The 16,997-nt window shown below is 34.9% G+C and overlaps 2 protein-coding genes across 2 annotated transcripts in view; both read right to left on the minus strand.

The window, feature by feature from the left end:
* Positions 1–265: 265 nt before the first annotated feature.
* Positions 266–7,830, minus strand: LOC130010868 (centrosomal protein of 290 kDa-like). Its single transcript, XM_056099025.1, has 11 exons — positions 7,702–7,830; positions 7,083–7,226; positions 6,304–6,417; positions 5,224–5,388; positions 4,547–4,669; positions 3,715–3,933; positions 3,126–3,218; positions 2,478–2,554; positions 2,216–2,297; positions 1,293–1,418; positions 266–581 (listed from the first exon to the last, which is right to left on the minus strand). Exons 3-11 carry the CDS (start codon positions 6,331–6,333, stop codon positions 417–419), a joined length of 1,080 nt encoding a protein of 359 aa, XP_055955000.1. The 5' UTR covers positions 6,334–6,417; positions 7,083–7,226; positions 7,702–7,830; the 3' UTR covers positions 266–416.
* Positions 7,831–12,532: 4,702 nt separating this feature from the next.
* LOC126812027 (centrosomal protein of 290 kDa) overlaps positions 12,533–16,997 on the minus strand; it is a 33,139-nt gene continuing 28,674 nt past the window's right edge. The window contains exons 39-42 of the mRNA XM_056098926.1: positions 15,119–15,340; positions 14,047–14,201; positions 13,206–13,419; positions 12,533–12,679 (exon numbers count right to left, since the gene is read on the minus strand). Coding sequence (XP_055954901.1) covers positions 12,533–12,679; positions 13,206–13,419; positions 14,047–14,201; positions 15,119–15,340 — 738 coding nt within the window. The remainder of the gene's footprint in view (positions 12,680–13,205; positions 13,420–14,046; positions 14,202–15,118; positions 15,341–16,997) is intronic.

Consider the following 16,997-nt stretch of genomic DNA (forward strand, 5'->3'; position numbering starts at 1 on the left):
CCATTCAGCCATCCAACCCCCCTGAAACGAAAGAGGATCTGTGTTTTAATCAGATTTGTTTAACTCCAAAACTGAAAGAATCCACTTGTCAGAAACTTTACACCGATAAATCTGTTTAGTTAGTAATACCAAGGAGTTTGTCTAATCTTCACTGGTTACAGGGGTTGTTTCTCTATAAATAATTGTAGTCTGCAGAGTGAGCACCAGTTGCTAAGATTGGAATATTATGTTTCAATCAGCACCCTAGGAGGGAATAATAAAACACTGACAAATAATTTATTTATTATGAAATAGAGACAAATATTACGATACATGTATAGATTTATAGACAGACTACGTTAGATCTATAATAAATATATCACAGTAAGATAATGGACGTACATACAATATAACAGAAATAATATCTCATGGACGGACTATTCTAAACCTGGAATATTTAAATCGATTCCAAATTGTTTGGAAATATTGAGTAGTTTTTCCTCATAAAGCACATTTTTCTGGACAGCTTGCTTGTAGTTATATTTGAGATCTTCTATTTCTTCAAAGAAATCAGGACCAAAATTATCTAGTTCCTTCTTTAGCTGAAAAGAAAGATCAGATTTTTATTGTCTTTTGATCAAGCATATTATGATACAATAGTAAATGTTTTCCATAGAACTCTTGTGTTTAAAATTTTTTGTAAAGCTGATTCATGTATATCTAGGAAAATTATCCACAGTTAAAAAAGAGAGAGAGACGTCCACTCGACACAAACTAGGTCATTTTGGGACTGACATATGGTTCAATTTTATTTCAATAATTTGCTTGCGTGTAGGGTTCTTTACCAGGGAATTGAAACCACGCCAGATGACTCAATGACAGACTTTCTGATGCAGCGTGCACGCGCTAACCATTCGGTCATTCAACCCCCCGATCAGTTAATAATGCCTCTGTTATCATTATATGAACATCATCATCTCTTTATAAAAAGAAAATATGGTAATCCACCACTTGCATCATGGAATCTCGCACAAACATTTTTCAATATCAAATATATGAATGCAAGTTGATAAAGTAAAAACAAAAAATCAGATATCAGCAAATGATGAATTTATTGTCATCCAATATCATTCTAATAAAAAAAACCCCAAAACAAATGGACAATTTGATTTTTTCTAGGTGATATTTACTGTGTGAAATAGCTTTATTTAACGTCCGCTGCCACAGACAAGTGATATTACTGTACAAGTTCGGGGTTAATACCAAAATAAAATAGACTATTGTTAATCACAGAATTACAAGACCAATCTTACCTTACTGACTTCAAATTTATATTTATCTCTTTCTAAGGCCACTGATTTTAGATTCATGCTAACATCAACATTTTCCTCCATCATCTGATCATATTTACCAGCTTTAGTTAGAATATCATCATCATACTAAAAATATAACATCTATAAATTAATTCATTTCCAAACTCTTCACTAAAATATTTCATAGTTTATGAGAAAAACTCAACATTAACCTAGAATATTGGACAAAATTGTTTATCTAAGTCAGTAATTCTCAACCTGTGTGCCCCGAAAAACCTTGTGATCCCAACTGAGTATTCACTGGTGTCTACTGGTAAGTTCATAGCTGTGTTTTTCTTTATTTAGTTTGAGTCATTCTATGTGTCTATGAGAGAGAGAGAGAGAGAGAGAGAGAGAGAAATGGGGTTTAACCACTGGACACAAACTAGGTCATTTCGGGACTAACACATTCAATTTTATTTCAATAATTCGCTTGCGCGTATGGGTCTTTAGCAGTGGCAGTTAACTAGAGGACCCGGAGAAAACCCATGAGGTTGGACAGGCGACCCTACTCCTTGTCACCTACAACTGGGGAATCGAAATCACGGCAGTTGACTCAATGACAGACCTTATGATACAGCGCGCACGTGCTAACCATTTGGCCATCCGCCCCCCTATGTGTCTATGACTAGTCTGTGTCTACGGTTGTATGCCGTCTATAACTTGCCATGTTTTTATTTTGTAAAATATCAAATATTTTTTATATATATTTAGCCAGGTGTGTCGCTATTTTTCATGTGTTCCAAGGTGTGCCGTTGGCAAAAAAAAGGTTGAGAACCATTGATCTAAGTTATATAACTCTGTTAACCTATGTACTGTTAAGTTGAACATGTACAATTTGTATACATTAATATAAGTAAAGATAACATAAAAGACAAACTTACAATATCACTACCACCTTTTCTATACATTCTAATCTCATTTAATAGATCTTTTTTCTCATTCTCTAATTTATCAATCTTTACTCTATAATAAATAAAAATAAAACAATTTCTTGCAAATGGTTTCTCGCCATAACAGCTTCAATTTCTTTTTCCAATTATCCAGGAACTATGATTCAGTGTAATACAAATATATGTCATGTTTGGGAAATTTATTTCATAGTATTTCTGTTATTGATCAAATAAGTAACTTTATTACTATTACCTTGCTTGTTGATATTCTTTCATTAAATCACTGTCTTTTAACTGTGTACCTGGTGGTAATCTTTCTAATATTGACATCTAATAAAAATAAAACAATACATGTATAACTTGCAACAACGTCATGTGTCAATATCATCCTGATTAAAATACAGATCTATATTTCGTTTTGTTTTTATATATACTTTCGATGGCCTACACTACATGAAGATCTGACCAGTTGTACTGGGAGGTTGTGTCAGGGGTCAAACAAGCGGCTTTTGACCCTATGATGTCAGGCAGTGATTAATAAATCAGCATTGGCATTTCTAGGGGATTACCCACAATTCCATGCAGAGCACGCCAAGAAATCCCCGTAACGCCTGTTATATAACAACTCTTCCAGATCCTAGTGTTGTGAAGACAAGTAAAAGGAAATTTTGAACTATAAAAAACGAAATGAAATAGGATCTGTGTTTTAATCAGATTGAATCAATATGGAGATTTTTAAAGAAATATAACAACTTAAAAGTTTATTTAATATAGCTGAAAGCAACCCCCAAATACCATGATGTTATAGAAAATACCATAATGTTACAGATAATACCCTAATGTTACAGATAATACCCTAATGTTACAGATAATACCCTAATGTTACAGAAAATATGCTCACCTGGTGAAGTAATTGTTTTTTCTCCTCTAAATATATCTGTTCTCTTTCTGTTGCTTCCTTTAACAATTTTTTACTATCAGCTAACTGTTTATTCTGTTGTTAAAAATAAAAGGACAAAATATAAAACTTAATAATTCAAATTATACATGACATTTACAAATGATACACAAATACATGCAATTTAAATGTAAAAAATGACTATGATAATTCTCTGTTTTTACTCAGAATTATAAACCTACAACGGTAAATCTCTTTGATCTTTTGGGTAAGTTTTTCTTTGAACCTGTAACAGGTTATTCTTCCGGGGTAGGTTTTTTTTTGGTTTTTTCCCCATAAGAAATCATAACGTTTTTTTTACTGGAATTCTGGGATATTCTCGTTTTACATATGTGTAAACATAGACATTTTATAAGCAAGAAGTCCTCAACTTTGTTTATGCTGGGGAAGAACACTTCAGAAAAATCCCTCGAAAGAAAAACCTCTGCCTGCCGGCCTCGTTTTTTTTTTCTTGGGTTATTTTCTTCAGTCTTTCTTTCCCCAACATAACCTCAGTCTTGTGCTTTATCCTACACAGATAACAGTATTTTACCTTTTTCTCAATGTCTGACTCTAAACTATTAATTTGATCTTCATACATTCTGGTAACAACAGCCGACTTCCAACCTTTAGAATCAGAGTTGGTTGTTGGTCTTTTAGCTTCTTCTATTTCTAATTTAGATTTGGTTACTTCTAGTTTTTTAGTTTGTTGTTCTTTTTCCATTTGTTGTGTCCGTAAATCTATTCTTAATTTTTCATTGGATTCTTTTTCCTGAAAGACAGAGAGAGAGAGAAATGGGGGTTAACATCCACTTGACACAAACTAGGTCATTTTGGGACTAACATATGCACATAGTGGTCTTTAGCAGTGGGAGGAAACCGGAGAAAACCCACGAGGTTGAACAGGTGACCCTACTCCTTGTCACGTACAACCGGGGAATCAAAACCACGCCAGTTGACTCAATGACAGATCTTATGATACAATGCACTAACCATTCGGCCATCCACCACCCCCCACTTGATGAAAATAATGAGGCCAACATTGTGAGACTGACTCCCACAAAAATGAGACTCTCTATTTACTTTCACATGTATCTTTTTATAAAGGTTGTGGTAATCAAACTGTTTATCACTCTACTTAACCCAAGCAGAAAGTGCTTGTTATCAAACTAAGTTACGGTAATGATATAAAAAAAACCTATGGTAATGTTTTAAAAAAAACGCACACTAAGTTCCATTACTCTCACTAAATTAGAATCAAAGTTATCAGTTCCAAAGCATCATTATATCACATTGTTTACATCAGGCGGAGGACAACTAAAATAATAAAAGTTAATTAACCATAGCACAAAAGGGTTTTGAAATAGGAATTCAAATATTCTCACCTTTAACAATTCTTTCCGTAATTTTTCGTAATCTGTCATCATTTTGGCAGTTCCTTTTTGTTGAGATGTGTAACGGTCACTTAAAGTAGCACCCATTTGATGTTTTAATTCTGCTAGTTGTTTCTACAATACAACAATTAATATTCAAACTTCAATTACATATAGTTACAATCTGATTAAAATACAGATCTATATTTCGTTTCTTTTTTTTTTTATAATTCGATGGCCTCTACTACATGAAGATCTGACCAGTTGTAGTGGAAGGTTGCGTCAGGGGTCATACAAGCAGCTTTTGACCTATGACGTCAGACATTTATTAATCAATCAGCGTTGATGTCTCTAGTGGGTTACCCACAGTTCCGTGCACCTCACATCAAAAACTTGCCGTAACAGACTGTTTCATTGGCTAATCCCTCACATCATCTAGAACATGGGTTATATAACAACTTTTCCAGATCCTTGTGTAGTACAGACAAGTAAAACGAAGTTTTGAACTATAAAAAAAACGAAATGAAATAGGATCTGTGTTTTAATCAGATTGATATAGTTAATAAACAATACTGTACTGCTATGGAATGCAATCCAATATTACCTACATTATTCTTATGTTTTCTTTTACTCAACCTAGAAAATGTTTACTTATAAATTAAAAAAACACTGCAATAAGAATATGTTACCTTCAATCCCTCATTTTCGTGTTTAAGAAAAGATATTTGTTCTGATCCTGATCCACTAGCTGAACGTTTTAACATTTCATTATCAGCTTGTGTTTTCTCTACAACTTTCTTTAATAAAGCTATAGTCTTTTCTAATTCACGAGTACTTTTACCACTCTCACCAATCTAAATATACAGATAATGTTTATTAATTCATTTGAAAAAGGTTGTACAAGTAGAATATTTAAATTTTAGAAAACAAGCAAATCTTGAGGCTGATGTCCAGTGCCTTAATCGCAAAATAAATAGATAACACTTATTTATTAACTGCATATTTATTTTTTGATATAATATCTAGCAATTAAGCAGCAAATGTTCATTATTGATTAGTTGTTCCAAACACTAGTTGTTATTCATCAATTCTAGGGCCATTATATTATTGTATTTTAATACCATATACACAATAAACAAGCAAACCGTGAGCATCAATCTCAAAATAAATAGATGACACTTAATAATTACTTGTCTTTTTATAAAGCATTGAGTAATCTAATTATTTATCACTCTGCTTAATCCGAGCAGAAAATAACTTTGTCAAGGTATTGATTTGATGTAATCAAACTATGCACCAAGTTTCATCACTTTCATTCAATTAGAATAAAAGTCTCAAACAATCAAATTGCTTATCAAGCTGATTAACCTGAACTCAGTCAAGACACTGACCTTATGAACATCTACAGAGTTTGAACAGTCTACCTCATATATTTGTGTATAGAATATAAAAGCAGAGTTATTGTGTCCCAAAAGGTGTGATGGACAGACAGAATATGGATAGACGAGCTGACAAATCCATTTGAACAGTGCACTGCTTTATCCGAAAGGCGGCGGATAATAAAATATCAACAGTAACACTAAACATATTATATTTAATAATAACACAATCTACTCGTACTTCTTATATATATATAATTCTGGAAATGAATTTTTATAAGCTCCAGCTTGTTTTCAGAAGCCATAATTACATATTGTATCTTTAGATTATGTAAATACTGATAGAATAAATATTGTTAGAAATAAAAAAAAATATATAATTAAACATACTCTTTTGATACTGGAGATTGATGAAGACATAGATCGGGCTGAATTATGACCACTTAATAGACCATTTTCATACTTTAAAGCTTCTACATATTTCTGTAAATCTGATACTCTTTCCTAATGGATAAATACAAACAATATACTTTAATAATGAGATACTCTTTCATAATGGATAAATACAAAATTTTATTTTTTAATAACCTGATAAATACAAACAATATACTTTAATAATCTGATACTCTTTCCTAATAGATAAATACAAACAATACTCTTTAATTATGTGATACTCTTTCCTAATTATAAATAATCTGAACGGCGGAAACCGTTGGACCCGGAGAAAACCCACAAGGTTGGACAGGCGACCCTATTCCTTGTCACGTACTACCGGGGAATCAAAACCACGCCAGTTGACTCAATGACAAACCTTATGATACAGCGTGCAGTGCTAACCATTTGGCCATCCACCCCCACCCCCCCCCCCAACGGTTTCCGCCCACTGCTAAAGACCCCTATGCGCAAGCAAATTATTGAAATAAGATTAAACCATATGTTAGTCCCAAAATGACCTAGTTTGTGTGGAGTGGACATTAAACCCCATTTGTTGGCGTCCACACTAGGGCTGTTCCCGGGCTGAAATTTGGTGTATTGGGGTAGCTTAGACTGGGGAGTAACACAAACCTGGTGACGATGGACTATCACCATCCCCAACCCCCCGGCCAAAGCCTGGCAGCCATCTAGTACTATCTTTCGTCAAGACAAGTTGTATGTAATACCATACTTACTTTTTGTCTGGGAATATCTTTTCTGCTCTGTTCCGCTTCAAATCTTAATTCTATGTTTTCTTCAGATAATTTTAAAACATCTTTTTGTAGTTGTTGATTTTTTTCAAATAAAAGTTGATATTCAACTGCTGATACTGTTCCTTCCTATGGAATACAATCAATGGTTTATTATACATATGGAGTGGAATCATTGAATTTAACTGGTAAATTAAAAGGTAAATATATTAAAACAAGGAACAACCTGACTCTTCTAATTAGTTGTTACTTGTTTTTGTACATGTATATATACCTTATGTATATTATATTCATACTCATTTGCTTGAAAACGTTGAGAGAACCCTCAACGAAACGTCGCTTTAATTAAACTAGTAATTGTGTTCCATATGTATAATAAAATCATTGATTGTTTTCTGTATAAATGGTCATAAGTGTTTTAATATGCTCAATTGCTCAAGACCATGCAACGATTAAATTGGAAATCCCATTACTAAAGTACAAGACTGCAGGCTAAAGATGCTGATATTGAGTGTAAATAAAAGTATCTAGATTTAGATACTACATGTACATAATGAAAACACACATTAGCTGTAACAAAGTAAAAGAAATAGCCGGCCTTTACTTATTATTCATCACTCTTATTTCATGACTGATGACATATTAACAAGGTCTTCAGTAATAAAATGCATAATTATAGTTCTTTTCGTTCGTTTGTTTCTGAGGTTTTACATCCACTTCCACCTAGGGTGATATCGTACACAATAGTTCTTTTCGAAGAACTACACCTTTTATACATCAAGTAGTTGCGCCAGAAATTTCTTCTGGCATGAAGCCAATAGATTGTAATGAACAAAAGCTATCGGTAAGGCCAATGTGATAAGTCCACCAACACAACAGAAATACTTTGTTTACCTCAGCTTGTGATTTCAAAGCTCTCTGTAATTGTTCTACTTGTTCAGCTAGTTGTTGGTTACGTAGTTGAATATCTTTGTTTATATTTGGATCACTTTGTAACATTTTCCTTCTCAGACTGTTTATCTAGAGAAAAATAAACTATAGTATATTATCAGTTTTCTTTGTGTATACTATTACAACTAAGCTATATATATATACACAGAGCTTTTGTTTGTTAACCATTACCTAAAGTTATTGAGATCACATATCACTAGAAACATAGCCTAATATTATTGTATGCATGACACTATTAATGTACTATTGATAACTTAGGCCAATAAAAGTTAAAAACCTTTAGCTTGACAATTTCAGCCGTCATGTCTAAACTTGTCATAGAGTTCAAAATGTCAGCCATTAGAATAAAAACCATAAATGAAATGCAGTTTAATATCCTACTGTTCTGCTCCAAACTGGGCTAATGAAGACTGGCATATGCCATACAGTGTGCTTTGAGAGAAATTTTGCCTGGACAGCAGCACTACAGCCTACTCTTATATCGAATTCCAACTGCCAAGAGATCTTTTACGTGCATACCAATGTGTACACGGGACCTTCGTTTTTCGTCCCATCTGAATGACTAGACAGCTGTCCTTGCCAGGCCCTCCGTCCTGCACCACTGACAAGGGTAAACCTCATCGGAAATGAAAACCATAAGCTTTGCTGATATCCAATATGAATTTTCAGCTCTTTTGGACATTTAAGAAATAATATCTGTAATTACCTCTTCTTGTAGATTATAGTTTCTCTGTTTGAGATCCTCCATATCATGTTGTTTTTTAGTTGGTGGTGCTGCTCCTAGTCCAGGTACAGTAGTACGAGATAAAGCTCTAGATCTAGCTTCTACACTATCTTTCTCCCTAGACACTCTACAGACATTGTAAAAAAATATAAATGAAATGAAATGAAATGTGGTTTTATGGCACGTCAGCTCCAACCGGGTTATATTGCGGCAAACATATGGTGAATATTACGAGACAGGAAAAAAAAAAAAAATATCTTTGCTACTGGTAATAGCAAATAAAGGATTAATGAAAACAAATTTGTTGATTTTATCTTTTATTAATGACATAACTACACATAAAATGATGACATCATTCTTGTTGTTATGGTAACCATGCATGTACTTCTTAATTAACAATTTTACCAGATAAGCCTTGAAAAAAGCTTTCTAAATCAGATATTTGCTACTGCACAACAAAAATATTATTAATTTGTTGATTTTATCTTTCATTAATGACATCACTACACGTAAAATGATGACATCGTTATGGCAACCATCCGTTTACTTTAATTCTTAATTAACAATCTTACTAAATATGCCTTGAAAAGAGCTTTCTAATCAGGTATTTGCTACTGCACAACAAAAATATCAATTATCTGACTAAATTTGTATCAAAACTCAAATTATTACGTAAAAATCTCTGTTTAGATGGTGAAAACTGATAAAACTTAAAGTAAAATTGCCTTGTAAAAACAGAGAGAGAGAAATGTCCACTTGACACAAACTAGGTCATTTTGGGACTAACAAGGTTGGACAGGTGACCCTACTCCTTGCCACGGACAACTGGGGAATCAAAACCACACCAGTTGACTCAATAACAGACCTTATGATGCAACGCGCACATGCTTACCCTTCGGCCATCCCCCACACCCAGTTTGTAAAGTAGAATATGATAACATACCTGTCCATATTCGCTTTCATCATTTCAATAGTTTTATTTAACCTTTCGACTTCACTTTCTCTATCTCTTAATTTACCCTTCATTTTCTCAACAGTTCTCTGCCATTTTTTACTTTCTTCCCATTTAGCAAGGTCATCAACCTAGAAGATTAATACATTTATGTATTGTTATAGAATAACATTTTACAATCAGGGGCCATAATTCTGGGATGAAAATGTGGGCATATAAAAATACATATAACATTAAATAAAAGTTTTAAAACATTTAAATATTAAAATGCCAACATGTTCACAGCTTAAAAAGTTCAGTTTTAAGATTCTTTTTAAAAAAAACCATGACCAGGTAACTCATTCCAATTAAAATCAATCAGAAAAACCTCAAATGAAATAACCTTTTTTTCCTCCTTTTCGTAAGGTTTTTCTGCTGTCTGCTGTTTCTTCTTCAGTTCTTCTTCTAGCAGACGCAGTCTACGTCTAGCTTCATCCAGTTCTTGATGTCTTTCAAAGTCACCGGTTTTCTATAAAATGATATAATGGAAGGTCGTATAATTTACAAGAACCAATAAATCGTTAAAAGTTGTGTTGAGTAAAATAGCAATACCACATACATGCATCAATTCAAACAATCACCACTTTCAAAACCATTGAAGTTTATATCATAACTATCTTCTATTTAAATTATTTATAGTTTTATCCCACCTGATTTCCATGGTATTCATACCATTGAAGTTTTTTTCAAATTATTTATCATATTATCCTACCTGATTTCTCATGGTATTCATTCGTTCTATTTTCTTCTCTAATTCATCTACTTCCTGTTCCAATCTTTGTTTATCAGCTTTAAGCTTAGATACAGTTCGCTCTTTTTGGGCTAAAAGATACATTATGGGAGATTAGATAAAGAGCTGGTAGTTCTCACTATAATAGTTAAAAACTAGATAATGTAAAAGGAATTTGCTGAAAATTTCAGTCAAATTGATCCACCCTGAACCCGAGTATTAAGCGATTGAATTTTGGGCCTAGCCTCGATCCATATGATAAAAAACATAGTCTCGATTATCCATTTTTTGATTTAATCAGAAGCAGCAGACTGGGTTCTAATCCAGTAAATATTGCAGGCTAGCGATACCATCGAGAGTTGATTATGGTCTGGATAAGTTAATTAATGTCTAATTAATAATTTAGATAACATTTCAGGCCTAAAGAAAGACCTGCAATATTCAGATTTAAGAGTTGTATAAATAAAGATTAATAAAATATCAACCTGTACATTAGATTAACTTGGACTCAGCAATGTATTTTAAGACTGGAACCACAGTGGTTTCCACCTGGACGGTGGTATAGGGCAAAGGGTCTGGCAAGGCGACAAAAATTGAGGTTGAGCGTACACCTTAAAGTGCACGTAAAACAACACTTGAAAGTTGGAATTCAATTGCTTACCGGTTAACTCATTGCATGGCGTATATCCATCTTCATTAGCCCAGTTGGAGCAGAAAAGTAGGATGTTAACCCCCTTTCATTCATTCAATCAGTATTTTCAGATTAGTTAACCCGTTAACTGTGTAGTTTTTAAAACGTTAACTACCCCCTATTGTGTAATTAATTAGACGAAAAACGTCATTTTTAGACCTTTTTATTCCTGAATACAAATGATAGTATTCTGAAACCATATTAAAACTAACGGTAAATAGAGTTGTCTCCCTTCAATTAGATTTCCTTGACCAGGCGTAATATGACGTCCTACACATGCTGCGATCGTATGTTCGAAGAATAGGTTGGGGAAAATACCTCCAAGGCATTATATTACGTCCTACACACGGTGAGTGGCAGTTGTCCAGGACGTTATATAACGCCCTATGCATTTAACGGGTTGAAGGCTCCTTTCTCTAGGGTTGATAATCAAACTGACAATGATCATTCATGAGGCAGTGTATGTCCATTCTAGTTTATTTGAAGACATCATAAATCTAACGATGTTTTTGTATATATGTGTAGAAATAAAACACGATATGTAACAGACCTAGTTCTTCTTTTGTATCTTCTAATTCAGCAGTTAATGTTGTCTGTGTTTCTTTTCTCTTCTTCAATTCTTTCCTCTGTTTATCTGTTTGAATTTGTAAATCTTCAATTTGTTCCTAGAGAAATAAATAATATCAACAACATTGTAACAGACTCCAACTAATTACTTACTCCTAGATACTGATATTTCACTTCAGATCTAAAATTTTGCATACAAATGACTATAAGAGTCCATGGGATTTTTCAGAAATGAGCTTAGAAGCTATCTGATTAAAATACAGATATATATTTCGTTTCGTTTTTTTTATACTTTGGATGGCCTACACTACATGAAAATCTGACAGGTTGCAGTAAAGGTCATGTCAGAGATCGTATGAACAGCTTTTGACCCTATGACGTCAGACATTGATTAATCAATCAGCGTTGACGTTTCGAGTGGTTTACCCACAGTTCCGTGCATTGCACACCAAGAAGTCGCGGTAACAGACCATTTCATTGGCTAATCCCTAACATCATCCAGAACGCAGGTTATATAACAACTCTTCCAGATATTAGTGTAGTACAGACAAATAAAACGAAATTTTGAATTATAAAAAACGAAATGAAATAGGATCTGTGTTTTAATCAGATTGGCTTAGATGCTGTTTTTTGAGTTATTATTTACTCTGAATAAGGTCAAATTTTGTTGAATTTTTAAAATTTTGCAAATATTTTCGGGAATCTTTTATGGATTAAGATTTTTCGGTGTACGAGAATCTTAATGTAAATCCATTTCTGTGATTTTTACCACAAATATCATCTAACTTACGTTTAATTGTTTTGTTTGTTGATCAATCAAGCGTTGTATATTTTTTTCTTGTCCCACATCTTCTAGATTAGATTTAACCGTCTCTTGTGCCTGGGCCACCATATCAGCACGTAGTTCTGTCAATGCTTTACTTAATGCCTGGTAATAAAAAAATACCCTGTACTTGACACAAATTTACACAAGATAAAGACAGATGAACTGGTCATAGAAAATTTAGTTTGTCGTGAAAAAATAACGAAACTAGAAAACATCTTAGGTTTGACATGAACTTAACCCAAGACATTAGATTTCAAGTCTGATTTCACAGCCACATATCCAATGAAAATGAAATGAAATGGGGTTTAACATCCTACTGTTCTGCTCCGACTGGGCTAATGAAGACGGGCCAATGAAAATAAAATGTGGTCTAACTTCCTACTGTTCTGCTCCAACTGGGCTAATGAAGATGGGCATAAGGCATACAGTGTGCTATGAGGAGAATTTTGCCTGAACAGCGGCACTACGGCCTACCCTTATTTCTAATTCCAACTGCCAAGGGATCCTTTTATGTGCACGCTAACATGTACACAGGACCTTGGTTTTTCGTCCCATCCAAACGACTTACATATCCAGTGAGTGCTCACCTTAAGTGCGAGATTTTGTATTAATTTGAAATAGACGATACCTGATGTTGTTTTTCTTTAAGAGCTAGTTGATTTTTTAATCTTTCTACCAAATTCTTCATAGTTGTTGTAGGAGCACGATTATTAGAATCTTTTAATGTATTAATCTCTTCATTTAATATTTCTATTTCTTTCTTCAGTTCTGTTATTATTCTTCTACTTTCGTCATTCTGCATACCTTTTTTTTCATCCTCTACTTTAAATACAGCTGTTACTCTATAAATAAACCATAAGATACAATCAAAATAATAAAATAATTCAACTTTTCTAAAAAAAACAACAATAGTCATTCGGATGGGATGAAAAACCGAGGCCCTTTGCACAAATTGGCGTGTACATAAAAGATCCCTTGGTAGTTGGAATTCGATATAAGAGTAGGCCATAGTGCCGCTGCCCGCGCAAAATTTCCCTCATAGCAAACTGTATGGCGTATGACCATCTTCATTAGCCAAGTATAGGAACAGAACAGTAGGATGTTAAACCAAATTTCATTTCATTTAACGTCCTACTGTTCTGCGCTGACTGGGCTAATGAGGGCATACGTTATACAGTGTGCCATGAGGGAAATTTTGCCCAGACAGCGGCATTAGGGCTACTCTTATATCAAATTCCAACTGTCAAGGGATCTTTTCTGCGCACGCCAATGTCTACATGGGACCTTGGTTTTTCATCCCATCCGAACGACAAGACAGCTGTCCATCGTATAGTATAATAAAACATTAAATCCTGGACGCATTTCACCAGGAGAAATTATGACAACTGGCCCTAAAAACTCAGGATTTTTAAGTCCGACTACTGAGTTGCTGCTAATGAAAGACATGAATGTATGAATACACCACCTACTTCTCTTTTTCTGTAAAATGTTGTTTCTCTGTTTGATGTAATCTAACACGTAGTTGATCTATTTCACTCTCTCTCCGACGTAATTTTTCACTCAAAGCAGCTAAAGCATTGTCTGATTCTGCTACCATATCTTCTAATTCATGCAAACGGAGTAACTGTTAAAGATACATTATGTAAGATTTAGATAAAGAACTTGCCATTCTTGCTATTATAGCTCAAAAATAGATAATGTAAAATGAAAATATTGAAAATTTCATTCAAATTACTTCATTCTGAGCCAAGTTATTACTGTTTGTAGTTTTGACAAGATGTGTGCATTGTGGTAACCAGGGCACTGGTGTATTCGAGCCTCACTTTCCCATTTTTAAATTAAATTTTTAAATGGTGAACCATTAAAATCTTGTGTATCCGATACCATCGAGAGTTGATTATGGTCTTGTTGTCTAATTAATAGTTTATATAACATTTCAGTCCTAAAGAAAGAACTGCAATAAGCAGATTTAGCTCTTGTATAATGTATGTTTAAATAATAAAAATGACAAATTGAGAAAGTTTAAGCAGGGTACTGTCGTATTGCCCAAAAATTGACAATTAACATTCTAAATAACCTTAAAAAAGTTGTAAGAGGTTCATTCAATATGTTATTTAATCATACTAACAAAGGTTCTGATATTACCCATGGACACCATAAAAAGAGGAAGAAAAATGGGGTTTAACGTCTACTCGACACAAACCAGGTCATTTCGGGACTAACATATGGTTCAATTTTATTTCAATAATATCCTTGTGCGTAGGGGTTTTTAGCAGTGGGAAGAAACCGGAGGACGAGGTTGGACAGGCGACCCTACTCCTTGTCACATACAACCGGTGAATCGAAACCAAGCCAGTTGACTCAATGACAGAGCTTATGATACAACGCACACGTGCTAACCATTCGGCCATCCAACCTCCCCACATTTATGATGCAGCGCGCACACGCTAACCATTCGGCCTCAGCCCCCCCCCCCCCGTCCACACACACACACACATTTACTAGGCAAATAATAATCAGTTAATGATAAGTTAAAGGTACCTGTTTGTCTGTAGGGCCTCTAGATGTCATCTGTTTATGCATTAACGCTTGAGTAGCTTCTTTAAATTTATTAAAAGCATCATCTGTTTTAAGATGTATTTTCTGTTGCATAGATTTCAGCTCTTCTTCATGTCGTCTATTCATTTCTTGCATATCTTCTCTAGCTTGATTTAATAATTCTTGATATTTAATAATAGTTTCTTCTTTCTGTTGTATTCTTTGCTATAAATATACAGAATGTGTTCATTTTATCTACCTGTCCCCTTCTTTTAACTCAGTTAACGATTACAACAACAATATAACACCTATGTCTTATTATAGATTATTGCTCTATCCAGTTACTAAATGCTTCTAAATTTATCTACCTGTTCCCTTCTTTCAACTCAGTTAATGATTACAACAATATCATACCTGTGTCTTATTATAGATTATTGCTCTATCCAGTTTCTAAATGCCTCGAAAAGATTAATAGTAAACCCAATCTGATTAAAACACAGATCCTATTTCGTTTCATTTCTTACAGTTCAAAATTTTGTTTTACTTATCTTTACTACACTAGGATCTGGAAGAGTTGTTATATACTATTCAAAAAAAGTAGGGGATATTTGATTTTGGGGGCATAATACTAAAATATGCAAATGACTACGAAAAAAGTCACTATAGAACCTAACAGAAGACACATTTCCAGTTACATGTGACGCCCAAACGCACCAATAGCTACCGCATGGAATGCAGGTGATGCTTGGGATCATCATGGGGGTCCAACCCAAGATTTGCACGACTCTGACTTTGAATGTTACAGTCATTGTGGCATTGAATTCCAGGGTGGAAACATCAGTTTAATTGTTTGAGTGACCAGAAAACAAATTTTGATATGCGTCGGCTTACCCAAATTGAAAGGTTACGTGCCCTTGGCATGCTACAGATCGGCACAACAAAGGCGGTTGTGGCGCGGACGATGAATGTTTCTCAGTCTGTCATAAGCAGGCTATGGTCCAGATACCGTGATACACAATCTGTACAGGACAGACCACGCTCAGGTCGACCAAGGGCGACAACTCAAGCCCAGGATCGATTTATCCGTACCTTGGCCTTGAGAAATCGTGTCATCACAGCAAATCAGATCAGCGCTCGTCTTCAAACAGACACTGGTGTGAGAGTGAGTGGCCAGACGATTCGGAATCGACTGCATAGGGGTCACCTTTGCGCCCGACGTCCTCGCGTGATCCCTTGTTTGAGAGATCATCACATTCAGGCAAGACGTCATTGGTGTAGGGATCGTCAACACTGGGATAATCGACCCTGGAGCAATGTGATGTTTTCAGATGAGTCAAGGTTCACTGTTGATTTTTTGGACAGACGTAGGAGGGTGTGGCGTCATCGAAACGAGCGCTTCCAAGACGTTAACGTCATCAGACATGATCGATTTGGGGGTGGTTCTGTTATGGTGTGGGGAGGCATCACTGTTGCTGGAAGAACGGCTTTACATGTTGTTGCAGGGCGTGTTACAGGCCAGTACTACCGGGACAACATCTTGGCAGTCCATGTTGTGCCGTTCGCACGACGTCATGGCCGCCGTTTCATCTTCCAGGATGACAACGCAAGATGTCACAGGGCCAGGATCGTTACAGGTTACCTCCAACAACAGAACATCACCACATTACTTTGGCCAGCACTGAGTCCCGACCTCTCCCCCATCGAGCATGTCTGGGACATGCTTGGACAGAGGTTACGTCAACGTCAACAACGTCCTGCCAATGTCCAAGAACTTGCTGCTGCGTTGCAACAGGAATGGGACAATCTGGACCAAAATGACCTTAGACATCTCATTAGGAGTATGCCACGTCGGATCAATGCTTGTTTGGCAAACAGAGGAGGA

This window comes from Patella vulgata, chromosome 2 (assembly GCF_932274485.2).
Source record: "Patella vulgata chromosome 2, xgPatVulg1.2, whole genome shotgun sequence".
Classification (NCBI taxonomy): Eukaryota; Metazoa; Mollusca; class Gastropoda; family Patellidae; genus Patella; species Patella vulgata.

Bases quoted from the DNA above. Each gene is read 5' to 3' on its own strand.
- LOC130010868 (XM_056099025.1), bottom strand. From the start codon at position 6,333: ATGTCTTCATCAATCTCCAGTATCAAAAGA. The intron at 3,934-4,546 runs GTGAGAATATTT...TCTGTCTTTCAG, and splicing joins TACGGAAAGAATTGTTAAAG to GAAAAAGAATCCAATGAAAA. The intron at 3,219-3,714 runs GTAAAATACTGT...TTTTAACAACAG, and splicing joins AGTCAGACATTGAGAAAAAG to AATAAACAGTTAGCTGATAG.